The following is a 27,081-nucleotide window of genomic DNA, read 5'->3' as shown; positions in this document are numbered from 1 at the left end:
AGACAGGAGTGTGTTCGAGACACCAGAGCACCACTCAGCACTAGAATAAAGTGGTACTAGGTATTGAACCTGTGGTGACTAATATATGAAAGTCTGGTGTATTAGCTCTGTACAATCTCTCTGGCCTTAGCTTTTAAAGAAAAAAAAGCCCACAATCCCCAGCACCACCATAAACCAGAGCTGAGCAGTGCTCTGGTTAAAATAAATAAATAATAATAATAATAGATCCATTTACTGGTTCATTGTCACTAATGATAATCACAGATAACACTGCTAAGTGTACTATTCTAAATTATCTAGAATATTTACTTACAATCCTCACAGTAGCTCTGGGTTAAGTAGGGATTATTATTACCAACATTTGCCAACTAGAAAGACTGCAGAAAAATCTTAAATTCCTTTCCTGAGTCACATCAGCAGTAAGTGACAAAGCCAATTTTCAAATAGTGAGCTTCAAAGTCTGAGCTCTTAACCACTCTGGTTCTACCCTACCTCAAGATATCAAATCGATGGAGGACTAAGAAGACTGACTCTGAAAAAGCAAAATTCTGCAAATACAATCCAAGGCAGGGAAATGTACCAAATTAAGTAACAATAACATAAGGGGCAGGGATAAAGAGAAGTAAAATACTAGTAGAAATAAAATGTTAAGAAAGATATTTTCCAGGAATCTAGAAACAGTAATAACCATTAAAAATGAGAACTTACTTGTAAACATTCAAAAAATATACCAAAATGCTCTTTGTAGATATAGACTGCAGTGGATCTGACCATGCTTTTGAGTGTTTCTCCAACTAAAATCCATGGTAACTCAGTTTCTATTTCAGTAGCTGGCCCTAGCTTTTGCAAAATCAGCTTCACCGCCTATGGAAATCCAAGAATCATTACAATGGACACGTAAATTTTTATTCTCAACTGTTTCACTGTTCTTTCCCACTATGGTTATCCCCTACCCTAATAAAGCTACCTTCAGGGGGCCGGGCAGTAGCGCAGCGGGTTAAGCACACGTGCCGTGCCGCAAAGCACAAGGACTGGCACTAAGGATCCTGGTTGAAGCCCCCAGCTCCCCACCTGCAGGGGAATCACTTCACAGGTGGTGAAGCAGGTCTGCAGGTCTCTTCCCCTCTCTATCTTCCTCTCCTCTGTCCATTTCTCTCTGTCCTATTCAACAATGATAGCATCAATAACAACAATAATAAAACAAAAAGGACAACAAAAGGGAAAAAGTTTTTAAAAAGCGACCTTCAATTGTGATTCCCCCCTTTAAACTCCCAACATCCACCACTCTTCATTATTAACCAATATATTTTATATACTAAGATCCAGAATGAAGAGCTATAATGCTCTAAGTCAAAATACCTAATCACCCAGAAGCTACAGTAGGTATAAGCAATGTTATCAAAGCCCTAAAGCTTTCTCTTTTTACTGTTTTTATTTATTATTGGTTATCTTCTCATAAGCCTCTTGTACTTTCAAAAAAAAAATCCTTTCACACAAAATCAAAACGTATTCCTCTTGGTTATTTACCTTCTCTGTACAAGAATGAAACATATTCCTAACTCCTTTGCACATTTCAAAGAGCAACTGTCCAACTCCTTCCACCTTTGCTGGATGTTCATCAAGATCAAGAAACATTAAATTGAAAAGCTCATTTTTATCAGAGACCTAAAACAAAAGGCAGGAGGAAAAATGTGTTTATAACATAAACATAAAAATGAAGAAATGTTACTTGTTGTGTAACTGACATATTTGAATGTAAGAGGACAAACTTCTTTTCAATCATCTCTATTTATTTATTGGATAGAGATAGCCAGAAATGGGGGGGGGTAGAGTTGATAGAGAGGGAGAGCAACAGAGATACCTACAGCACTGCTTCACCACTTGCAAAGCTTTCCCCTTACAGATGGGAACCAGGGACTCGAACCCAGGTCCTTGTACACTGTAACATGTGCTCAACCAGGTAAACCACCATGTGGCCCCTAATAGGATAAATTACTAGAACCTACAGATGTGTAATGATTTCAAACTGCTATAGTAGTAATAACATCACTTGTAATACTATACAGAAGAGTGACTGATTTATTGATATAATGTGAAAATATATACCAAAAAAAATAAACTTCCATAAGAAATTATGTTTTTAATTTTAAACTTTTAAAATATATTTATTTATTTATTATTGGATAGAGACAGAAAAATTGAGAGGGGTGAGGGAGAGAAAGACAAGGAGAGAAACAGCTGCAGCCCTGCTTCACCACTTGTGAAGCTTCCTCTCTGCAGCTAGGAACCGGGGGCTTGAACCTGGGTCCTCATGCACTATAGTGTGCTTAACCAGATGCACCACCGGCTAGCCCTAAAACAATTTATTTATCTATTTACTTATTTATTTTTCTAAGTTAGACAGGGAGACAGACAGGCAGATAAAGTGAAAGAGATTACAGCTTCGTTCAATGCCTTGGGAGTCAGACTCAGACCTGGGTCATGCATGTGGCAAATCCAAGTAAGCTATTTCACCAGCCCAGAAAATAATTTATTTTATTTTTTAAAATTTCATTTATTATGAGAGACAGGCCCACAGCACTGCTCAGCAATGGCATAAGGTGGTGCCAAGGACTGAACCTGTGGTCTCTAGCATCCAAGTCAACACTCTAATAGACTAAACAGCCTCAACAATCTGTCTTTGAAAGTGTGGATATAGGGAGTTGGGCGGTAGCGCAGCGGATTAAGTGCTCGTGGCACAGAGCTTAAGGACCTGTGTAAGGATCCCAGTTCAAGCCCCCTGGCTCCCCACCTGCCGGGGAGTCCCTTCACAGGCGGTGAAGCAGGTGTCTATCTTTCTCTCCCCCCTCTCCATTTCTCTCTGTCCTATCTAACAAAGACATAACAACAACTATAACAACAATTAAAAAAAAAAAGGGCAAAAAAAAAATAAATATAATTTTTTTAAAGTATTTATTCTCTTGTTGCCTTTTTTAAAAAATTGTCGTAATAATTATAGATGTCGTCATTGTTGGATAGGACAGAGAGAAATGGAGAGAGGAGGGGAAAACAGAGAGGGAGAGAAAGACAGATACCTACAGACCACCTGTGAAGGGACTCCCCCCTGCAGGTGGGGAGCCAGGGGCTCACACCAGCATCCTTAGGTCAGTCCTTGAGCTTTGTGCCACATGCGTTTAACCCACTGCACTAAACCTGACTCCCATAAAAAAATTTTTTTAAAGTGTGGATATAAAAAATTCTGAAGTATGAGTATAAAAGATTTTCACATGTAAGTTTCTGTTTCATTACACAAGCTTTCTAAAATTTAATATGGAAACAAATGACAATATGCAATTGGACAATTCAGGAAACTGTTATACAAATTCTTATTAATCTAACTGTTCATATGTTTACGGACAAATTAGAACATATATAAACATATATTTAAATTAACATAAAGGAATGACATTTTTTTTCTTACTTGTGAGTAAAATACCTTATAAGATAAACTCAAATTTTAACAGTTTTTTTAAAAAGTTTAGTTCACAATAGCTACATTATAAAAGATATCTGCTTCTGTTCAGTAGATTCTTGAAGATTCATGAGCAAAAGACATGTGAAATATACTAACCTTTCTCATCAAAAAAGTAAAGCTTTCAGCAGCAAAGTTTCTTATATGTAGTTTTTTATGAGCCAGAAGTGTACTGTATATACTGTAAATGAAACAATATGTTTAATAAATCTTAAGACATACTACATGTTAACTATTTGACCAACACATAGGAATGCAAAGAACTCATAGTAGAAATAAGAAAAAGTAGCTCAAAATTTCATCTGATGTACTCGATGCTATATTTTGATAACAAGACTGAAGGTGATAGGCACTAAGAAGCTTAGGAGTGCTAGAATTAGTTTACAGGAAAGACTTTATGGAAAGGTAAAACTTACAGTGACCTCTGAATGTCAAGAAGAATTCAGATATATAGCAAAATATTACTAAAGAGCTGAGGGGCGGAGGGTAGATAGCATAATGGTTATGCTATCGTGCCTGAGGCTCCAAAGTCTCAGGTTCAATCCCCCACACCACCATAAGCCAGAGCAAAGCAATGCTCTGGTTTAAAAAAAAAAGTGAGAAAAAAAAAAAAAGACCAGAGATGAGGTGTGCAAAAGTGACCAGGGTCAAGAGATAACAAGAAGACTCATTGGTTTGAAAGAGGAAGGATGAAGTGTTCAAGGAGGGTGATGGCAAAAATAGAGTTGCCCAGATAAGCAAGAGCTCTAATCACCAAGTAGTTTGGACGCTAGCTCACAATTACATAAGCAGCCAGTCTATCTTACTTTATTAAACCTACAAGTTATGTTACATGATATAGACTATTATTATTTCCACTAATGGAATTGAGGCAGAAAGGCTAAACAATCCGCTTAAGGTCATTTAGTTGGATAACAAAAAGTAACTATTTGTATAAGACTGTTTAAAGTGTTACCCTGAGAATCAGGAGAACACAGAAGATAAATGTATCTATACTCATTTATAAATTATTATTCATATGCATATGCATGTGAATTATATATTTCCCGTTTTGGTTATATCCCCAGTATATACAAGATCTTGTTCACAGCAGATACTAACAAAAATTGGCTGAAAAAGTAATGAATCTTTTCAGAAAGTTTAATTTGTGGCAGTATACAGGATGAAATAAAAGAAGTGGAGGCTGGCAGGCCAACTATAGTCATACAAGTTTGAACAAGCCAAGGTATAAAAGAGACTGGTGGTGCAGGGAGGCTATAAAGGATGAACCCAGGGGATATTTTGAGTTCTGCAACAGAACCAAAAGCTGTACAGTGCCCACAGGTCATGTTAGCATAGCAGTTTTTTACGACAATTATGTATTTTTGTGTTATTAAGATTTATTCTAGGGGCCAGGCAGTGGTACACCTGGCTAAGCGAACATGTCATAGTGCACAAGGACCTGGGTTTAAGTCCCTGGCTCCCACCTGTAGGGGGAAAGCTTCACAAGTGGTGGTGAAGCAGGGCTATAGGCATCTGTCTCACTCCTCTCTCCTCTCTCATTTTTTCTGCCTCTACCCAATAATAAATAAACAGTAATAATAAGATTTATTTTATTTCCTAAGATAGACTATTGAGCGCTGCTTGGTTATCTGGGGTGCTAGGGATTGATTCTGGTGCCTCACACACAAAAAACACACATTCTACCTGCTGAGCCACCTTCCTGGCAACTAGTATGCATGTTTTAACTAAATCCAAGGTGATAGAAATTCTCTCCTGTTTGTCAGAAATAATAAAAACAGTCCTTGACCAAAAATTTAAAACTTACAAAAAATCTAAATGTTCAAAGGCCCCATTATCAAGGAAGGTCTTTTTTTTTTTTTTTTTAATTTTTTATTTAAGAAAGGATTAGTGAACAAAAGCATAAGGTAGGAGGGGTACAACTCCACACAATTCCCAACACCCAATCCCCATAACCCACCCCCTCCCCAGGAAGGTCATTTTTTAAAAAATATTTTTTAATATTTATTTATTTCCTTTTGATGTCCTTTTTTTTTTTTAAATACTTATTTTTTATTTTTCCCTTTTGTTGCCCTTATTGTTGTAGTTATTATTGTCATTGTTGGATAGGACAGAGGGAAATGAAGGAGGAGAACACAGAGGGGGAAAGAAGGTCAGACACCTGCAGACCTGCTTCACCGCCTGTGAAGTGACTCCCCTGCAGGTGGGGAACTTGAACCGGGATCCTCTTGCAGGTCCTTGTGCTTTGTGCCACGTGCACTTAACCCGCTCTTTTTATTGTTGTTGTTAGATAGGACAGAGAAAAATGGAGAGAGGAGAGGAAGACAGAGAAGGGGAGAGAAAGGCAGACACCTGCAGACCTGCTTCACTGCCTGTGAAGGGACTCCCCTGAAGGTGGAGAGCCAGGGGCTCGAACCGGGATCCTTAGGCTGGTCCTTGCGCTTTGTGCCACCTGCGCTTAACCTGCTGTGCTACCGCCTGACTCCCATGGAAGGTCAATATATTTAGATACCTCGAGGTACACAGTTGTTCAAAGAAGAAGAAGAAAAAAAAATGTGTATATATATATATATATATATACACAAAAACAAAAGAAAATTTGGGGGGGGTAAAGAAATTATTCCACCACAGGGGGAATCAAACCAGTGATCTCATACACACAAATCCTGTATTCTACCACTGAGCTATGTCCCTAGATATACTAGAAACATTCTTGAACTGGACTGTAGTAGTGGTTGCACAACTTTATAAATGTACAAAATAGCACCAAATTATAAACAAAATTGTCAAGCCATAAAAGAAAGAAAAAAAATTAGCAGCGAGAAAGAGTTCACCTGTATATATTGGGCATGTCCTTCACCATGAGTCTCCACAAGTATTTGTAAAGATAGGCCAGTGAGGTAAAAGCCCATTCTAACAGCTCCGTGTCCTGAGTCTCCAGGATTGAGGTGATGGTCAGAAAAAAATCCTGGAAGTGTGGATAGAAGTCTGTCTGCAGGTCTCGTGCCAACTGGACAACCAAGCTGGATTAAGAATAAATACAAATTATTGACTCTAAAGCATGTAGACCAAAAAAATAAAGACTGCAAACCTATTTCACATAGATGCCAAGTCACTTGTGATAACAGAATAATTTTCCAAACCAAATCTCAATAGAAGTATGCAATTTTCCACTTTGAAAGAGTTCAATGAAAAAATGAGGTTAATGCAAGAAGGCGTATTCTGTTACAAATTATGGTTTACTATTCCCAATGTATTGGTGAACAGTGGGGTTCTTTTAAAAATACAGAGCATAAGTGAAACAGTATAACCCTAAGATTCTGCTTTATGGAAATACATTAATATGTTTTTTAGAAATATTTTTTAAATCTTTATTTATTTATTGGATAGACAGCCAGAAATGGAGAAGGAAGGGGGTGATAGGGAGAGAGACAGAAAGACACCTGCAGCCCTGCTTCACCACTTGTGAGGCTTTCCCCATGCAGGTGGGGACTGGGGGCTTGAATCCAGGTCTCTGAGCACTGCAACATGAGTGCTCAGCCAGGTGCTCTACCAACTAGTGCCTAAAATACATTAATATTTTTACCTACTGGAAGAAGTAAATTCTTATTTCTAAATCACAAACACGAGATTTAAGGCCTATTTAGCTTGAAAAAAAAAGTTTTCTTACCATTCACATATGTCAGCAAGTTTTTCTTTCTAAATTCTACTTACTCTAAAAGAGGTTGGTAGGCAAAACTGTTCTTGATTTTCAGGTGAGTCTTCAAACTCTGAACAATCTCATTTTGATGATAAACCAACTGATTGAACGACTGGCATTTGTCAATAACTTCTTTGTAAAATTTTCCTGAGAGGAATAAGGGGGGGTGCAGGGTTCTGATTTCCTATCACATCACTATTAGGCAGTTTAGAACATTAAAAGGGCAAGTGATGGGTGACTAAAATAGAAATAAAACAGAAAATACCAAAGTGTTCCGTAAGGTTCAATTCTCTCCATTTTAGCAGACCTTCAAAAAAGTAGGTTTCAACCTCCTGCCAAGATTAAAGCAGTTCATTAATCATAATGAAAAACTGTTTTCAAAATAAGGAAAGTGTTATATAAGAAAGTGTTAATAGGGGGTCGGGCGGTGGCGCAGTGGGTTAAGCGCATGTGGCGCAAAGTGCAGGGACCAGAGTAAGGATCCCGGTTCGAGCCCCGGCTCCCCACCTGCAGGGGAGTCGCTTCACAGGCGGTGAAGCAGGTATGCAGGTGTCTATCTTTCCCCCTCTCTCTGTCTTCCCCTCCTCTCTCCATTTCTCTCTGTCCTATCCAACAACAAAGCAACATCAACAATGGCAATAATAACCACAATGAGGCTGCAACAACTAGGGCAACAAAAAAGGGGGAAAAATGGCCTCCAGGAGCGGTGGATTCATGGTGCAGGCACCGAGCCCAGCAATAACCCTGGAGGGAAAAAAAAAAAAAAAAAAAGAAAGTGTTAATAATCAAGAGTTTTAAAATTCTCTTTTTTTAAAGCTGTTGACTAAGCACATTAAAAAGAGCAATCAAATATACACATGACAGGCATGTCCCAGCTGAGACACCTCCCCAAAAGAAAGCACTTGGATTTTTAATAAGCTAACTTAACTTTGAATTAGACAGTCTAATTAATTTCATATTCAGAAAGTAATGGCTTGAAAAATAATCCACTTTCATTATGAGTCAAAAAATAAAAAAAACCTAAATGCTTGAACATCATCTAATGTAAGTAAGATTGTCTTACCTCATCATAACTTGCAGTTCTATCAATCCTGTGAATAATGTCAATATTCACATTCCCCAGTCGTTCAGCAAATGTAAGAAACTAAAGTGGGAAAAAGTATGATTAAGATGTATTAATACTCATCATATCTTGAATACCTATTTTGAGAGTTGTATAATAATCAAGCATGGAAGTACAAAGTTCCTTAAGTCAATTAGACTACCCATTATCAATAACAGTATGCTTCCCTTGCAATTCCAGATGAGTTTTTTTTTTTAATAAGTCATAAAACAGATAAATGGAATGTTGAAACCAAAACAGATTTTATCGATGAACAAAAGTGTACGAACAAACGGGAAAACATAACCTTACTTGCACTGTTCTGTAAACATAGAATACATTTAGATAATAAACTAAATCTTTGAATATGCTTGTCTAAGTCCTTTCACTCATATCATTTAAAGAAAATGACCATTTCTAAATGTGGTGGACCTAGATGAAAGTTGCAGCTGCGTCTCGCTGGATCTACTGCAGGGCTTCATAACAACTCACGCTCACTAGTCCACTTAGAGGACAGGTTGGACTTGTGGCAGCAGTATTTATTTTAAAACACATGGAGACCCAGGATCGTACAGTAAGGAAAAAAAAAAAATCCTCAAGGGGCAAACAGAGTGAATGAGAACAGTGGAGGGTAGATAGCATAATGGTTATGCAAACAGACTCTCATGCCTGAGGCTCCAAAGTTCCAGGTTCAATCCCACACACCACCATAAGCCAGGGCTGAACAGCGCTGTAGGAAAAAGAAAGAAAGAAAGAAAGAAAGAAAGAAAGAAAGAAGGAAAGAAAGATTGAACAGCCATTACGTAAAAAATCACCTTCTCCTGCCTTACCACCCTGCAATTACGTGGGAAAACAGGAAAGAGTCTAAGAAACTAAACTGTAATAACTGGTAAACTCCCAAGCGGGTCAGACCTCACAGTGAGGCAAAATCTGCAGTCCAGAGTTCTTTTCCAAACCAGAAAGGCTTTCTTTGAAAGCAAAATCTCCAGCAAGTAATTCAATCTTGGCCCCAAACTCCGCACTTCCTAGAACTCAACAGAGCCAACTCCCAATACAGAGATACCGGTAACCCACGACTCCCCGGCACAAGAGAGCTCGCTCACCCGGTAAGTGTTCTCCGTCTTGTGGGAAACCGGTTTTGTTTTCATGGCTACAGAGGCGGCAGAAGCCCTCAAGGACTTCTAGAAGGGTCGTAGCTCACACACTTGGCACTTGCACTCTCTAATTCGCGGGTGTCCGGACTCCTTCACGTGCTTCCCCTGCATCCAGGCGCCGCCATGTTGGAGACGAGGGAGGAGCACGGGCGGGTCACGTGAATAGAAGAAGCCAATGGAGCATGCGCCTTCTGCGGATGCAGCGGGGAGCTTGGGAGTTGCCGATGGGTGGAGCTTAATGCTGTTGGCTTTGGAGGTTTTTGAATCCCTCTCGATAAAGGTTTTTAAGCAAAATTAAGACGTTTTATTATAAAAGAAAACATCCGGCGGGGATAGATAGCATAATGGTTATGTAGAGACTCTTACGTCTGAAGCTCAAAGTCCCACCACGTTAAATCCTCCGCACCACTATAAGCCAGAACTGAATAGACCTCTGGTTAAAAAAGGTCGGTCGCGAAGCAGCTTAAGCTCAGGTGGTGCAAAGCTCAAGGACCGGCTTAAGGATCCCAGTTCGAGCCCTGGCTCCCCACCTGCAGGTGAGTCCCTTCTTAGGCGGCGAAGCAGGTCTGCAGGTGTCTTTCTCTCCCCTCTCTGTCTTCCCTTCCTCTCTCCATTTCTCTGTCCTATCCAACAAGGGCAACAAAAGGAACAAAAAAAGGCCTCCAGGAGCTGTGGATTCATAGTGCAGGCACCGAACCCCAGCAATAGCCCTGGAAGCAAAAAGAAAAAAAAGAAGAAGAAGAAGAAAAGAAAGAAAAAGAAAAAAAAGAAAATGATTTAAAAAAAAAAGAAGAAAACATCTCTGCAATCATTAACTAAAAATAATGGTGCCGCACTATGTCCCATGCAACGTGTAAAGCTTTACAGACGCAATTTCACAGTAACGCTCGTTTGAAGCACCGAGTCCAAGGCAGACACATATTTTTGAGCCCTTTCACAGGAGAGGAAACAAGGATGAGCAACTGGTAAGTAACAGCCCAGTGGAGGTCACTCAGCTCCAAAGTTTCATAGTCAGAACCACAACGCCCTAAATAGTAGAGACGGTGTCTTTTTTTATTATATATATATATTTTTTTTTTTTTTTTTTCCTCCAGGGTTATTGCTGGGCTCGGTGCCTGCACCATGAATCCACCGCTCCTGGAGACCATTTTTCCCCCTTTTGTTGCCCTTGTTGTAGCCTCGTTGTGGTTATTATTATTGCCATTGTTGATGTTGTTCGTTGTTGGATAGGACAGAGAGAAATGGAGAGAGGAGGGGAAGACAGAGAGGGGGAGAGAAAGATAGACACCTGCATACCTGCTTCACCGCCTGTGAAGCGACTCCCCTGCAGTTGGGGAGCCTGGGGCTCGAACCAGGATCTTTATGATGGTCCTTGCGCTTTGCGCCACATGCGCTTAACCCACTGCACCACCGCCCGACCCCATATTTTTTATTTATTATATAGAGACAGATTGGGAGGGGAAAGAGACAGACACCTACCTACGGCCCTGCTTCACCACTGGTGAAGCTTTTCTCCAGCAGGTGGGGACCAGGGTTTTGAAACCTGATTAGCGTGCATTGTAATGTTTGTGCTTAACTAGGTACTCTGCCTTCTGGCCCCCTAGAGAAGGCGTTTTAATGAGACCTATGCTCAGTGTATGTTAACATTTTAGTGCTTTTACTGTCATTCTTCTTCTTCTAGAAGAACTGTCATTCTAGTGACATATATATATTACAACCCATTATTTTTATTGAGGTTAATGCTTTGGAGTACAACCATTGTACACTTTTCACTATGCACAGTGGTCTTATATCCCTTCCTCACCCTCCTTCCCCCAAGTCGTTTGCTTTGATGAAATATGCCATGTCCAGCCCACGTTTCATTTCATGTTCTCCCTCCCTATCCCTATTTATCAAGTCCAGCTTATAAAGGAGATCATTTAGAATTTGTCTTCTTTTTGGCTTATTTAACTTAACATGCTATCTTTTAGTTCCATCCAAGATGATTCAACAGCGACGACCCTGTCGTTTTTGATAGCTGAGTAATATTTTATTGTGTATATAAACCAGTTATTCTCTGTCAACGTATTTTTCTTTATTGTGGGATTAATGGTTTACAGATGACAGTAAAATATAGTTTGTACATGTGAAACATTTCTCAGTTTTCTACATAACAATTCAACCCCCACTAGGTCCTCCTCTCCCAGTATGTTCCAGGACCTCAATCACCCCCCCAACCCCAGAGTCTTTTACTTTGGTGCAATAAACTCGTGGCATATTCTTAACCATGGTGGTATGGACAAGTACTTATTCAACTAATATGTCTTGAGTATCCCACACACATCCCATTCCTGTGAGTGAGGAAGACATGATAATATTAACAGTAACAATTCTGTTTGGAAGTACTGGGTCTGTGGTGATGACAGAATTTTAGCCAAGGAGAAATTCAATAGAAAGTGTAGTGGGGGCTGGGTGGTAGCACAGTGGGTTAAGTGCACCTGGCACAAAGCTTAAGGACCCGGGTAAGAATCCCATTTGAGCCCCCAGCTCCCCATCTGCCGGGGGGGGGGGGGGGGGGGGGGGGTTCTTAGCAAGTGGTGAAGCAGGTCTGTAGGTGTGTCTATCTTTCTCTCCTCCTCTCTGTCTTCCCCTACTCTCTCGATTTCTCTCTGTCCTATCCAACAACAACAGCTATAACAACAATAACAACCACAACAAGGGCAACAAAAATGTGAAAAATAGCCTCCAGGAGCAGTGGATTCCTAGTGCTGGCACCAAACCCCAGCAATAACCCTGGAGGCAAAAAAAAAAAAAAAAGGAAAAGAAAGAAAGAGAAGTGGAGTGGTCTGGGAGGTGGCGCAGTGATAAAGCTTTGGAATCTCAAGCATGAGGTCCCGAGTTCAATCCCTGGCAGCACATGTGCCAGAGTGATGTCTGGTTCTCTCTCTTCTCCAATCTTTCTCATAAATAAATAAAATCTTTAAAAAAAAAAAAAAAAGAAAGAAAGAAGAGAAGAGAAGTGGAGTCATGTCTGTGGAGAGCATGGCAGTGTGCTTTAATACTTTCCAGATAGTTTACTACAAAGGGTGAGGTGTTTAAAGCGAAGAAATTGGATGAGATCTTTTAGAGTCTTTCAAGAGCCATTTGGATATGTAACTGGCCAGACAAAATTACCAATTTAAGTTAGTACTTAATGTTGCTATGAAAAAAGCTCTGAACATAATGGTTTTACTTAAGGCTCTGAGGTCCCAGGTTCAAACACCAGCACCACAATATGCTAGAGCTGAGCACTGCTCTGGTCTTTCTCTCCCTCGCCCTGGCCCCGGTCTCTATTTCTCTCATTAAGGTAAATAAATAAAATATTTTTAAAAGCTCCTAGGTGAGGAGAGATAGCACAGTGGTTATGCAACAGAGTATCATGTTTGAGAATCTGAGGTCTCAGGTTCAGTTCTCAGCACCACCATAAGCCAGAGCTGAGCAGTGTTCTGGTTAAGCGAATAAATATCTTGTTTTATTTTATTCTTTATTAGTGCTTATTTCTTCTTTTTTTTTTTTTATCATTATACTTATTTTGATGAAAGATACAGAGAGAAAGAGACCAGAGTACTGCTCAGCTCTGGCTATAGTGGTACTGGAGATAGAACCTGGGACCTCAGAGCCTCAGGAATGAAAGTCTATTTTGTATATGCTATCTTCTCCACCATATGCTATCTTCTCCACCCTCTAAATAAATAGGCTTAAATTTATTGAGTTTTCAGTCCCACCTGTGGTTGCCTTAGCCAAGCCAGACCAAATGATCTCATGGGCAGATACTCCCTGCTGTAGTTTTAGAGTGATGAAAAGGAGAACGAAGAACAAGAAAATTCCAGATGAGGGGGTCAGATTAAGTGCATGTGGCGCGGAGCTCAAGGGCCGGCTCAAGGATCCAGGTTTGAGCCCCTGGCTCCTCACCTGCTGGGGGTCGCTTCACAGGTGGTGAAGCAGGTCTGCAGGTACCTGTCTTTCTCTCCCCGTCTTCCCCTCCCCTCTCAATTTATCTCTGTCCTATCCAACAACATCAACAATGACAACAATAATAATAATGACAACAACAAGGGTTAAAATGAGGGAAACAAAATAGGAAAAATGGCCTCCAGGAGCAGTAGATTCATAGTGTAGATACCGAGCCCCAGCAATAATCCTGGAGGCAAAAAAAAAAAAACCCATCCCTGGAGTCTGCCAATACTTACCAGTAATTGGAATGGTGACTGGGAAAGAGCACCAGTGAGAAAAAAAGGACCAGGCTTGGTGTAGCTAGTAGCCTGAAAAGTTGATAGAGACATAGCTGCTGTTTTATAAAGTCACTGATCACCTTGACAAGTATATGTGTAAGACAAAGCAAAAGTATGTGTGGATTGAGAAGGGAATCAGCTAAAGAGAAGACATATGACTGGCTTGATAGGATCAGTTTGTGTTATCACTTGACTGTTGTAACTGCTTTAGGGTGGAGGCTCCAAAGTCCCAGCTTCAATTCCCCACATCACCATAGCCAGAGGTGAGCAGTGCTCTGCAATATATATATATATATGGTGAAGTAATTGGTTCATGGAAATTATAAAATATAGGGCTGGGTAGATAGTATAATTGTTATGCAACAAGGCTTTCATGCCTGAGGCTCTGAAGTCACAGTGTCAATTCTTAGCATCACTAGAAGCCTGAGTTGAGTGTTCTGGTAAAAAGACCTTCTGCACACCATAAAAAATTTTGGTCCATAGTCCCAAATGGATAAAGAATAGGGGACCTTCCAATGGAGGGCATGGGACATGGAACTCTGGTGGTGGGAACTGTACCCATCCTATCCTACAATCTTGTTAATCATTATTAAATCACTGATAACAATGTTAAAACGTATAGACATGCTGAATGTTATACCTGAAGTCTTGTGGGTTGTTTTTACTTAGGTAGTTCTACGCTTTTATGGTTAACAAAGGCCATTAGGGTTCAAGTAAGCTTCAAAGAAATGCAAATGAGCACATGTACACTAAAATGTGCAGATGCCAGAGAATTAGATAATCAGTTACCTGAAGATAAGAGCCCCCCCCCAACAATGTTCTCAGCCTTTTTTCTAAAAGCGTCCCCATTTAATTGTGTCCTTTTCCTTCTTGGTTACTGATTTTTGGTGACTGAAGTTAATGCAACAGCAAGAAGTGGAGAGAGAAATAAAAAAAAGTGGAAAGAACTCATATGTTACAAATTTCATTATTACTCATTATATGATTCTCACATATTGACAACTTAAGTTGAAAAAATCTATCAATATGACTTAGTGATACTTCCTTTACTTACTGATCTATACTTTCACTTTAATAAATGTTTTTACTCCACTAAAGACATTTTTAAAAGCATACATCACTTTGATTAACCTTGGAAAACTTAAGAGTACAAGAGTAATTTCTATATTTGGTTTGAATTATACCACATGAATGAACATATATACATGTGCATATACATATGCATGAATGAAATAGAGCTGGGTGGGGAAATAACCAGAGTATCATTCTGGTATATGCAATGCCAGGGATGCAACTTAGGACCTCAGGCTTGTGAGTTCAATGTTTTATCCAATGTGCCACCTCCTAGCTCACAGTACCATGTGATTTTTAAGATCTCTTTCAAAGCTACATTTCTGAGGCTTTATGAATATCCAAAGCAACAATAAAAAGCACCATGGTTTATGTAGGAGCATCTTCATGCTACCTGCTTTTGCCTTCTGTGCCAATGCCTTGAATAGCTGATGCCATCTTCTGTGTCTTTTTCCCAGAATGGTTCTGCCTGCCCCAGGCATTCCAGTCAGGAAAGTCTATACACATAATTCCTTCCTTCTTATACTTGATTGGGAACTCCTGGAAGTTTTGCACTTGAACCTTTTGTCTCCTTAATACGTAACACATTGCAATTCAAGCACAGGGGGTTATAGAAGCATAAGGAGTTTTCCCAGCCTAGACCTGGAAATGGAATCCAGAGAAGTCTTCTGGGGTGGAGGAGGCATGTAAGCTGAGAACTGGAAGAAGTTAGATAGACACAAGAACATCAACATGAATGGTGTTACTAGATTGAAGAAACAATATATGAAAAGGTTCAGAATTGCTGACCATATATTGGACCACATAGACACACTTACCAGCCGCAATATATCAAATCAGATATGATCCTGATTCAGAACAAGGCAATGAGTGAGATCTCAAACCAATAGAAGGGAGTGACATGATGAAGAAAAAAGAGTGGACCAAGAAGAGTATTTTAGTGACTCCTAATTATTATCATAAGTAAACTTCTTTTTAAAAAATTATACTTGATAGAAGGGCAACAAAAGGGAATAAATAAATATATTAAAATTATACTTGATAGGACAGAGAGAAATTGAGAGATATGGGGAGATAGATAGGAATAGAGACAGAGAGACATCTACAAACCTGCTTCACCACCTGTGAAAATTTCCTCATAGATGGAGAGCCCGGGGCTTGAATCTGAGTCCTTGCACATGATAATACATGCACTTAACCAGCTGAGCTACTGTCTGGCTCCCAGAAGGTAAACTTCTGAAGACCAGAGCAGGGGATAGCACAATGGTTTAGCAAGAGTACTAGATTTACTCTTCCATCACTGGTGGCCACGTCTAGAGGAGCTGCCACCATGTTGGCTCACCAGAAGAGGATGGTCCTGAAGAACTGTTCCAGCTTCCTCATCAAGAGGAACAAGCAGACCTACAGCATGGAGCTCAACAACCTTAAGGCCCACAACTCCTTCCGCTACAACGGGCTGATCCACTGCAAGACGGTGTGCATGGAGCCGGCAGCCAACGGCAAAGGTGGTGGTCATCATGAAGCACAGGACTGGCCAGTGGAAGCCGGCCACCTCCTACGTGCACACGACCATCAACAAGAATGCCCAGGACACACTGAGCAGCATCCACCACATGATCCGCAAGAATAAGTACAAGCTGCACCTACGAATGGCCACCATTCACAGGGCCAGTGCAGCGCCATCCTGCACAGCCAGAAGCCAGTGATGGTCAAGAGGAAGCACACCCGCCCCACTAAAGAGCTCCTGAACATCTGCACAATAAAGCTCTCTGTCACCTTCCAAAAAAAAAAAAAGAGAGTACTAGATTTAATCTCAAAAACCAATATAAGACAAAGCTAAGCAGTGTCTTGGTTAAAATATGTCAGGGAGAAATATTTTTGTTTATTTGGAAGTGAGCAAAACATCAATTATTTATTGTCTTCATAGTAAACTGAAGATGAAGTTAGAACTGGAGTTCTTGGCCCTTTCTCTTATCTCCTCCAAGTTCAAAATGCTTGCAACTCTTAATGGTCTGTCTTTTGAATCTGCAATTGAGATCAATGCATTCAAGTCTCAGCACAAACCTCTTTGTAGTTTTACCTTCTTGAAAGTTGGCTTAGTCTGTCTACCATAGCCACTCTGCTTCCTGTCATAATGCCACTTTTGCTGGGCATATAGAAAATGCTTACCTTTCTTGTACTGCTTCATTTTAAAATATATATATATATATATTAACTTTCTCTCTTTTTTTCTTTATTGGGGAATTAAAGTTTTACATTCAACAGTAAGTACAATGGTTTGTACATGCATAACATTCCCCAGTTTCCCATATAACAATACAACCCCTACTAGGTCCTCTGAATCCTTCTTGAACCTGTATTTTCCCCACCCACCCACCCACCCCAGAGTCTTTTACTTTGGTGCTATACGCCAATTCCATTTCAGGTTCTACTTGTGTTTTCTTTTCTGATCTTGTTTTTCAACTTCAGCCTGGGAGTGAGATCATCCCATATTCATCCTTCTGTTTCTGACTTATTTCACTCAACATGATTTTTTCAAGGTCCATCCAAGATCGGCTGAAAACGGTGAAGTCACCATTTTTTATAGCTGAGTAGTATTCCATTGTGTATATATACCACAACTTGCTCAGCCACTCATCTGTTGTTGGACACCTGGGTTGCTTCCAGGTTTTGGCTATTACAAATTGTGCTGCCAAGAACATATGTGTACATAGATCTTTTTGGATGGATATGTTGCGTTCCTTAGGATATATCCCCAGGAGAGGAATTGCAGGGTCATAGGGTAGGTCCATTTCTAGCCTTCTGAGAGTTCTCCAGACTGTTCTCCACAGAGGTTGGACCAATTGACATTCCCACCAGCAGTGTGGGAGGGTTCCTTTGACCCCACACCCTCTCTAGCATTTGCTGCTGTTACCTTTGTCGTATGCTTTACATTGGTTTGTTCTAGCCCTCCCCCACCAAGAGAATTGGATCAGTCCTATTAATTTCGCAGGCCTGCTTGGCCCCGCCCCAAGAAACCCCGAGAGAGGGTTCCTGAGTCCGAGAGTTCCTGAGTTCCGGAGTTCGAGAGTTTCAGGGTTACAGAGTAAGAGAGAGTGCCAGAGAGACAGAGTTCCTGGGTTCCTGAGTTCCAGAGTAAAAGAAAAAGTGCTTGCGCCGCCGCAAAGAGACAGCAGAGTTCTGTTTGGTGATTAGTTTGTTTTAGTTTATGAATCGTTGTTCCTGAATAAAGAAATACAGCTTCCCTGCCCAACCGTTGTCTCCGAGTCTCTGTTACCCACCCATGAAGCTAGCCAGCCCGGCTGTAGCCTACGAATTTTAACAACAAATTGACATTCCCACCAGCAGTGTGGGAGGGTTCCTTTGACCCCACACCCTCTCCAGCATTTGCTGCTGTTACCTTTTCTGATGTATGACATTCTCACAGGAGTGAAGTGATATCTCATTGTTGTCTTGATTTGCATTTCTCTGTCAATCAGAGACTTGGAGCATTTTTTCATGTGTTTCTCGGCCTTTTGGATCTCTTCTGTGGTGAATATTCTGTCCATATCCTCCCCCCATTTTTGGATAGGGTTGTTTGTTGTCTTGTTGTAGAGTTTGGCAAGCTCTTTATATATGTTGGTTATTAAACTCTTGTCTGATGTATGACATGTAAAGATCTTCTCCATTTCTGTGAGGGGTCTCTTGGTTTGGGTAGTGGTTTCTTTTGCTGTGAAGAAGATTTTTAATTTGATGTAGTCCCATAGGTTTATACTTGCCTTAGTCTTCTTTGTAATTGGATTCGTTTCATTGAAGATGTCTTTAAAATGTATGCAGAAAAGAGTTCTTCCAATATTTTCTTCTAAGTATCTGATAGTTAGTGGTCTAACATCCAAGTCCTTGATCCACTTGGAATTTACTTTTGTATTTGGTGAAATACAGTGGTTCAGTTTCATTCTTCTGCATGTTTCAACCCATTGTTTCCAACACCATTTGTTGAAGAGACTCTGCTTTCCCCATTTAATAGTCTGAGCCCCTTTGTCAAAGATTAGATGTCCATACGTGTGGGGGCTCACTTTGGGCTCTCAATTCTATTCCACTGGTCAGTGTGTCTATTCATGTTCCATTACCAAGCAGTTTTGATGACAATGGCCCTATAATACAGTTTGAGAACTGGGAGTGTAATGCCTCCGGTTCTGTTCTTTTTTCTCAAGATTGTGTTGGCAATTCTAGGTCTTTTCTGGTTCCAGATAAACATTTGTAGCATTTGTTCTATTATCCTAAAATATGTGCTAGGGATCTTGCTGGGGATAGCATTAAATTTGTAGATGGCTCTGGGTAGTATATTCATTTTGATGATGTTAATTCTTCCAACCCATGAACATGTAATATCTTTCCACTTCTTTGTGTCTTTTTCAATTTCCTTGAGTAGTGACTCATAATTTTCAGTATACAAGTCTTTCACTTTTTTGGTTAGGTTTACTCCTAGATATTTTATTGTTTTAGTTGCTATAGTAAAAGGAATTGATTTCTGGATTTCAATTTCTTCTAACTTAGTGTTTGCATAGAGGAATGCCACTGACTTTTGAATGTTAATTTTATAGCCTGACACCTTACTGTATTGCCTGATGATTTCCAAAAGCTTCTTGCTGGATTCCTTAGATTTTTCTGTGTATACTATCATATCGGCAAATAAGGAGAGTTTGCCATCTTCTCTTGCAATCTGTATGCCTTTAATTCCTTGCTCCTGCCTGATTGCTATGGCAAGAACTTACAACTCTATGTTGAATAGGCATGGTGATAGTGGGCAGCCCTGTCTAGTACCTGATCTGAGTGGAAATGCTTCCAGTTTTTCACCATTGAGTATGATGTTGGCTATAGGTTTGCTATATATAGACTCCACTATCTTTAGCAATTTTCCATCTATTCCCATTTTTTGCAGTGTTTTGATCATAAAGGGATGTTGGATTTTGTCAAAAGCTTTCTCTGCATCTATTGATGTGACCATGTGGTTTTTGGTCTTGCTTTTGTTGATGTGGTGGATCACGTTGATTGATTTACGTATATTAAACCAACCTTGCATGCCTGGGATAAACCCCACTTGGTCATGATGAACAATCTTTTGGATATACTGCTGTATCCGGTTGGCTAGAATTTTCTTCAATATTTTTGCATCTATGTTCATCAGAGATATTGGTCTGTAGTTTTCTTTTTTGGTTGTGTCCCTGTCTGCTTTTGGTATCAGGATGATGTTAGCTTCATAGAAGCTGGCAGGGAGTATTCCAGTGTCTTCAATCTTCTGGAAGACTTTTAAAAGTAGAGGTATTAGTTCTTCTTTGAAGGTATTGTAGAATTCATTTGTAAAACCATCTGGTCCAGGACTTTTATTTTGGGGGAGATTTTTGATTACTGTTTCAATTTCATTGGCTTGATGGGCCTGTTCATGTTATCCACTTCCTCTTTACTTAGATTTGGAAGTTGGTAGGTATCTAGGAAATCTTCAATTTCTTCCAGGTTCTCTAGCTTGGTGGCATATAGTTATTCATAGAAGCCTCGCATTATATGTTGAATTTCTGCGGTGTCTGTTGTGATATCTCCTCTTTCATTCACTATCTGATTTATTTGGGTCTTCTCCCTTTTTTGTTTTGAGTCTGGCTAAAGGTTTGTCGATTTTGTTCACTCTTTCAAAGAACCAACATTTACTTTCGTTGATCTTTTGTATGGTTTTCTTATTCTCAGTGTTATTTATTTCTGCCCTAACTTTAGTGATTTCTGTCCTTCTGGTTGCTTTAGGGTTCCTTTGTTCTTCTTCTTCTAGGTCTTTAAGATGTGCAATCAGGCTGTTTATTTGTGATTTTTCTTGTTTCCTAATGTGTGCTTGTATAGCTATGAACTTCCCTCTTAGGACTGCCTTAGCTGTGTCCCAAATATTTTGATAGCTTGTGTCTTCATTTTCATTGAAGTCTCGAAACATTTTGATTTCTTCCTTGATTTCCTCTTTGACCCAGAAGTTGTTAAGAAGTGTACTGTTGAGCTTCCACATTTTGGCACTGTTACTAATCTTTTGTTGATTGTTAAGTGTTAGTTTAATTCCACTGTGGTCTGAGAAGATGCTTGGGATGATTTCAGTGCTTTTGAATGGCCTGATGGTGTCTTTGTGGCCTAACATATGGTCTATTCTTGAGAGTGACCCATGTGGATTTGAGTAAAATGTGTATTCCAGTTTCTTGGGATGACTGACTCTGAAAATGTCCAATAGTTCTAGTTCATCTATCTCTTCATTTAGCTCCCTTATGTCTTTATTGATTTTCTTCCTGGATGATCTGTCTATTGAGAGAGTGGGGTGTTGAAGTCCCCTACTATGACTGTGTTGCTATTAATATATTGCTGTAGCTCTTTCAGTAGACATTTGATGTATTTAGATGGCTTCTCATTGGGTGCATAGATTTTAATCATTGTTAAGTCCTCTTGATTGACTGATCCTCTGAGCATTAAGTAGTGTCCATTCCACCAAAGTAAGAAAGCAGAAGTATACTAGAGTTTGCAGTGAGTACCTCCCTAATACTTCCTCTCCACTTTTCCAAGCTTTGGGTCCATGATTGCTCAACAATTTGTTTGGCTTTGTATGTTAACTCTCTTTTCAGTCACCAGGTTCCAGGTATCATCAGGATGCCGGCCAGACTTCCCTGGATTGAAGACACCACCAATGTGTCCTGGAGCTCAGCTTCCCCAGAGACCCATCCTACTAGGGAAAGAGAGAGGCAGACTGGGAGTATGGACCGACCAGTCAACGCCCATGTTCAGCGAGGAAGCAATTACAGAAGCCAGACCTTCTACCTTCTGCAACCCACAATGACCCTGGGTCCATGCTCCCAGAGGGATAGAGAATGGGAAAGCTATCGGGGGAGGGGGTGGGATATGGAGATTGGGCGGTGGGAATTGTGTGGAGTTGTACCCCTCCTACCCTATGGTTTTGTTAATTAATCCTTTCTTAAATTAAAAAAAAAAAATATATATATATATATATATATATATAAGAGGGGGGAGTCTGGCGGTAGCACAGCGGGTTAAGCAGGTCTGCAGGTGTCTATCTTTCTCTCCCCCTCTCTGTCCTCCCCTCCTCTCTCCATTTCTCTCTGTCCTATCCAACAAAATAAATAAATAAATAAATAAATAAATAAATGCTCCCCCCCATTTATTGGCTTCTTATTACTTGTTTTACTTTGTTGATTTAAACATGTTTATTAGTCTTAGTTCTACACATAAATGTGAGATCATTCTTTCTAGGGAATTAAACATTCTAATCTTCTATACTATATAGTTTCTTTATGCTTTTTTAAAAATATTTGTATCTATTTGTTTGTTTATATAGAGACAGAAATTGATAGGGAAGGAAGGGAGAAAGAAACACAGACATCTGTAGATCTGCTTTGTTGTTCATAAAGTTTCCCCCTGCAAGTATAGACTGAAGGCTTGAACATGGGTCCTCATGCATGGCGATGTGTGTGTTCATTTGGGTGCACCAGTGCCCAACCTTCAAGTTCACTGTTATTTATTTATTTTAAAATTATCTTAATAGTTACATAATTTAATTTGCAAAACAAACTTTTATTTTGACATGAATGTAAGATAAGATGAGAACACACGTAGCACTGGCCCACCACCAAAAAAAAAAAAAAAAAGTAGTGTCCATTCCTATTTTTTTTTAATCTTATCTATTTTAAAGTCTGTCATGTCAGATATGAGAATATCTGTTCCTGCCCTTTTTTGTGGGCCATTGGTTTGTATGATAGTTTTCCATCCTTTCACTTTAAGTCTGTGTTTGTCTTGTTGAGTTAGGTGAGTTTCCTGTAGACAGCATATTGTTGGGTTGTATTTTCTGATCCATCTTCCTGCTCTGTGTCTTTTAATAGGTGAATTCAGGCCATTGACATTTATTGATATCAAAGATTCAAGATATTTTAATGCCATTCTTGTAGAGTTTTAGAGTGTTCTGATACATGTCCTATTTATGATGGTCTGTTTATAGAAGACCTTTCAGAACTTCTTTCAGGGCAGGCTTGGTGATAGTTGATTCCTTCAACTGTTGCTTGTCTGAGGTTTTGATGCCTCCCTCCAGTCTGAATGACAGTCTAGCAGGATATAGTATTCTTGGTTGAAAGCCTTTCTCATTCAGCACTCAGTAGATGTCTTGCCATTCTCTTCTGGCCTGTAGTGTTTGTGTGGAGAAGTCTGCTGCTAATGTTATGGGTTTTCCTCTGTAGGTGACTCTTTGTTTTTCTCTTGCAGCCTTCAGGATCCTTTCTTCATCCTTATTCCTTTCCATTCTAAATATGATGTGTCTCAGTGTCTTTAAGTCTGGGTTAATTCTGCTTGGGACCCTCTAGGCTTCTTGAATCTTTATGTCTTTGATGTTGTCTAGACTAGAAAAGTTTTCAGCTATTATGGCCTGAAGAATGCTTTCTTCCGCTCCCTCTCTTTCTTCCTCTGGTAAGCCAATAATGCGTATATTGTTTCTTTTGAAGTCATCCCGTAGGTCTCTGTTGTTGTTTTCAGCATCTCTTAATCTTTTTGAGATCTCTTACTTCTTTTTTAGTTGTCTCTAATTCGTCCTCGATCTTGCTAATTCTGTCTTCAGCCTCATTGATTCTATTCTCTCTGCCCTCTACTGATTTCTGGAGTTCATCTATTTTGTTTCCCTGTTCTGATACTGTTTTAGCTTGTTCAGCTAGTTGTGTTCTTAGCTCACCTATTTCAGTTTTCAGCTCTCTAATAACCTTGAGATAGTGTTTTCTTCCAGAGTCTCATTTGTTGTTCCTGTATTTCTGACTACAATTCTTTCAAACTCTTTACTCACTCCTGTGATTATTTCCTTAGCTAATGTTTGGACGTTGAACTCATTATTTTGTGCTTCACCCTTTGGGGGGCTTTGAGCTGGACTGTTGTCCTGGTTCGTTTCTCCAATATTTCTTCTTGTTGCTTTACCCATTTTACATATTATGTTATGAGTTCCCTCTCTTAGTACTTTTCAAATTAGTGATCACTATTTCCTGGATTGACTTGTGTCTAAGTAAGGTAATTCAAGGGTTCACAGTGATGGAAGTTGGAAGTTAACAGTTGTTTCAATAGTATTTTAATCCCTGAGTTGGAGCTCAGTGATTTAAAAGCCTCTTTTTTTTTTTTTCTTCTCTGTATGCTATGGGAGCCTGAGGGCCTCTAAACTATAAGTAGGCTTCTTAGCTTAATCAGTGACTCCTGACCAAGAGATAAAGCAGGGTGTGGCAGAGATAGTCCAGTGGTTATGCAAAGAGACATTCACAGCCCCACAGCTATGCCACTGAGGTATAGGTCTTCTCCTGAGTTTCCTGGTTTCATCTCTATCCCCAGGTGTCCCTGCCACTGCTCCAGATTCTGAGGGCAGTAGCAATGGAGACTCAGAGTTGCACTTTGTGAGTCTCTGGGGAGTCTCTCCTCCCTTCAGCTGTCCCCTTGTTGGCGGAACAGACTGGAGGTGGTGTCTCAACTGATAGACCGCTGGAGTGTTACCAGCCACTTAGTCTCTCCCTAGGCTCCTCTCTGTCACCAGCCACATGTGTTTGCACTCACCGGTGATTTGGTGGGTTCCTGTAGTCGTTCTAGTCCTTTCTTGTTTCAGTCCCAGGTGGTCTTCTTTGGTATTTCTAGTTGATCCGGGAAAGAAGAGGAGAGGAGAGAAACAGATCTGCTGCTGCTCATAGCCCCGCCTCCGGAAGTTCTCTCTCTTTTTTTTGGGGGGGGGTATTTATCTATTGGATAGAGAAAGCCAGAAATTGAGAGGGAAAGAGACAGATACCTGTAGCACTGCTTCACCATTCGAAAAGCTTTCCTCCTGCAGGTGGAGACTGGGGGCTTGAACCTGGGTCCTTGCACACTGGCACTTGTGCACTCAATCAGGTGTACCACCACCTGGCCCCATTGTACTGCTTCACTTTTAGGCTTGGTGATGTCACATTTCTTACAGAAAATCTGGTGAGTTTTATAAACATTCACTATGCTTGAGATGCTACCTGCATGCAACAAACAAACAAACAAGACCAGAAAAAAACTAAGTGCTTTATAAGAGTGTGAACTAGACTGTACCAGGCAGTGGTACACCCAGTTAAGCACACACATTACCATGTGCAAGAACCGAGGTTCAAGCCTCCTACCCTCCATCTACAGGGTGACACTTCATGAGTGGTGAAGCAGATTCACAGGTGTCTATCTTTTTCTTCTCTATATCTCCTCTTCCCCCAATTTCTCGCTGTCCTGTCAAACAAAACAGAAAGGGGGGACATAAAAAGTGGCTGCTGGGAGTGGTGAACTCATATTGCTGATACTGAGCAACAACAAAACTACAGTGGAAAGATATAAAGAAATGTTTGACTGCCATTTGCTACAAATATTTATTCTGGAACCAGAAAAGACCTGGAATTGTCAGAACAGTCTTGAGAAGAAAGAACAGAACTGAAGGCATCATATTCTCAGATCTCACTGTAATCAAAACTGCTTGATACTGAACATGAATAGACACACTGACCAGTGGAATAGAATTGAGAGTGGGTGAGGCCATACACCAATGACACTTTATTATATAAAGATTCCTGTAGGAGAAGACCTAGTTAGCATCCTGACTGCAGAGGCTAGGGATGGAGGGGTTTGTAGTCTGTGGAGACTGGATTTGGGTGAGGAAGGAGTGAGTAGGAGGGGGGCACCAAGCAGATACTGCACTGCTCTCAGCCAGGCCTCTGTCCTGCTGCCAGATCTCTGCTGAGATAATCTTCCATCAGTGAGAGACCAGGGACTGCGAGCCTTTGTTCATCACCCAGCTCCAGACCAGCCAGCCCCTTTCCCAAGTCATATCAGCTGCTCATCATCCACAGATGCTCAGTTGAAACTGAAGTTGCTTTGCTGTGAAAGTGTCCACTGGCAGTTGGTCTGGAACTGTCTTGAGTTCTGATGCAGTTAGGGACCTAACAGCTAATGCTCACCCCTCCCCCCCATTCTTTGGTCCTCGGTGACTGTCAAGCATTAGTTTTGTTGTGGTTGTGTTTTCCAAATTTATTTGCTTTAGTGAAATTAAATGTTCCCCAATTTCACAGTACACAATATAGGTATGTCTGCTGTTACTGCACTTCAGCAAACCTAGGGGACTAAAAATGTAACCAATCAGGTTAAATCATTTTGTTTCATACAATATAGCCAACCAAATTGTATGTTTAATTTTGTAGTCACTTGCATCTTGTCAGCCCAGATTGGGTGTGGAATATAATCAATCCACCTCATGCTTTGTCTTATATGTACCTTGTCTTATATGTACTCAATGTGACCAATCCGTTCATACATTACCTTTGAACACACCTGGTTGTGTACCTTGTAACCAATCAAATGTACCACCTTGTAGCCTGTTGTATGCTTTACATTGGGTTGTTCTAGCTTTCCCCCTGCCAAGAAAATTGGATCAGTCCTGCTAGTTTTTGCGGGCCCGCTTGTCCCCGCCCCAAGGAACCCCGAGAGAGTTCGAGAGTTCCAGAGTTCGAGAGTGCTTGGCGCCGCCGCGGGGAAAAGAGGCAGCAGAGTTCTGTTTGGTGATTAGTTTGGTTTAGTTTATGAATCGTTGTTCCTGAATAAAGAAATACAGCTTCCCTGCCCAGCCGTATGTCTCTGGTCGTCTCTTACCCACCCGTGAAGCTAGCCCGGCCAGCTAGAGCCACCGAATTTTAACAACAAATGGCGCCCACGTGGACCTGACCTGCGCATCTCTCAGATAAGTGAAGACTATTTGGCTACCTATGTACTATGGCCTTCTCTTCTGCTTGTGAAGAGATCTCCAAAGGCCTCTGCTCTTTCTTCATGAGACTGTTTTGCTGTTTCTGGAACATTTATCTCTTGACCACTCTGTGGTTTCCACTCGCTTGGGCGCACTCAAAACAGCCAGAGGAGTCGAGAAGAGCCAGCGGGCAAGAGGCGAGGCGCAGAGCTGCCTTTTCCACCTGGTGGAACAGCCAGCCAGCCGGCTGCACCCAGACAACCCTGCGCACCGCGCCTGCAGCCCCGCAGCCCACAGGAGGCTGACGCCAGCACGCAGAAGCCCGATGCCACCACACAGGAGCCCGACGCCAACACACAGGAGCCCGATGCCAACACGCTGGAGCCCAATGCCAATGCTAGAGCCCGATGCCAACATACAGGAGCCTGATGCCAACACACAGGAACCGAGGCCAGCCCACAGGAGCCAGCTCTCCACCGCGTGGCACAGGGCACTGGACGTGGGATCTCTCCACGCTGCTCGGCCA

The 27,081-nt window shown here is 40.8% G+C and overlaps 1 protein-coding gene and 1 pseudogene across 2 annotated transcripts in view; one reads left to right on the top strand and one right to left on the bottom strand.

Moving 5' to 3' along the window:
* Positions 1–9,598, bottom strand: part of UTP20 (UTP20 small subunit processome component) — a 124,038-nt gene extending 114,440 nt beyond the window's left edge. For both annotated transcript variants that reach the window (XM_060194234.1, XM_060194235.1), the window contains exons 1-8: positions 9,417–9,598; positions 8,275–8,355; positions 7,477–7,543; positions 7,226–7,358; positions 6,346–6,534; positions 3,611–3,692; positions 1,528–1,665; positions 709–864 (exon numbers count right to left, since the gene is read on the bottom strand). In XM_060194234.1, the coding sequence (XP_060050217.1) occupies positions 709–864; positions 1,528–1,665; positions 3,611–3,692; positions 6,346–6,534; positions 7,226–7,358; positions 7,477–7,543; positions 8,275–8,355; positions 9,417–9,461 (891 nt within the window). In that variant the 5' untranslated portion in view covers positions 9,462–9,598. The remainder of the gene's footprint in view (positions 1–708; positions 865–1,527; positions 1,666–3,610; positions 3,693–6,345; positions 6,535–7,225; positions 7,359–7,476; positions 7,544–8,274; positions 8,356–9,416) is intronic.
* A 6,506-nt stretch (positions 9,599–16,104) lies between these two features.
* Positions 16,105–16,628, top strand: LOC103127177 (large ribosomal subunit protein eL28-like; annotated as a pseudogene).
* Positions 16,629–27,081: the final 10,453 nt, after the last annotated feature.

The sequence above is a fragment of the Erinaceus europaeus genome, chromosome 7 (genome assembly GCF_950295315.1).
Source record: "Erinaceus europaeus chromosome 7, mEriEur2.1, whole genome shotgun sequence".
Classification (NCBI taxonomy): Eukaryota; Metazoa; Chordata; class Mammalia; order Eulipotyphla; family Erinaceidae; genus Erinaceus; species Erinaceus europaeus.
Note: the sequence above shows the minus strand (reverse complement) of the source record. Positions and strands in the feature narration are given on the sequence as shown.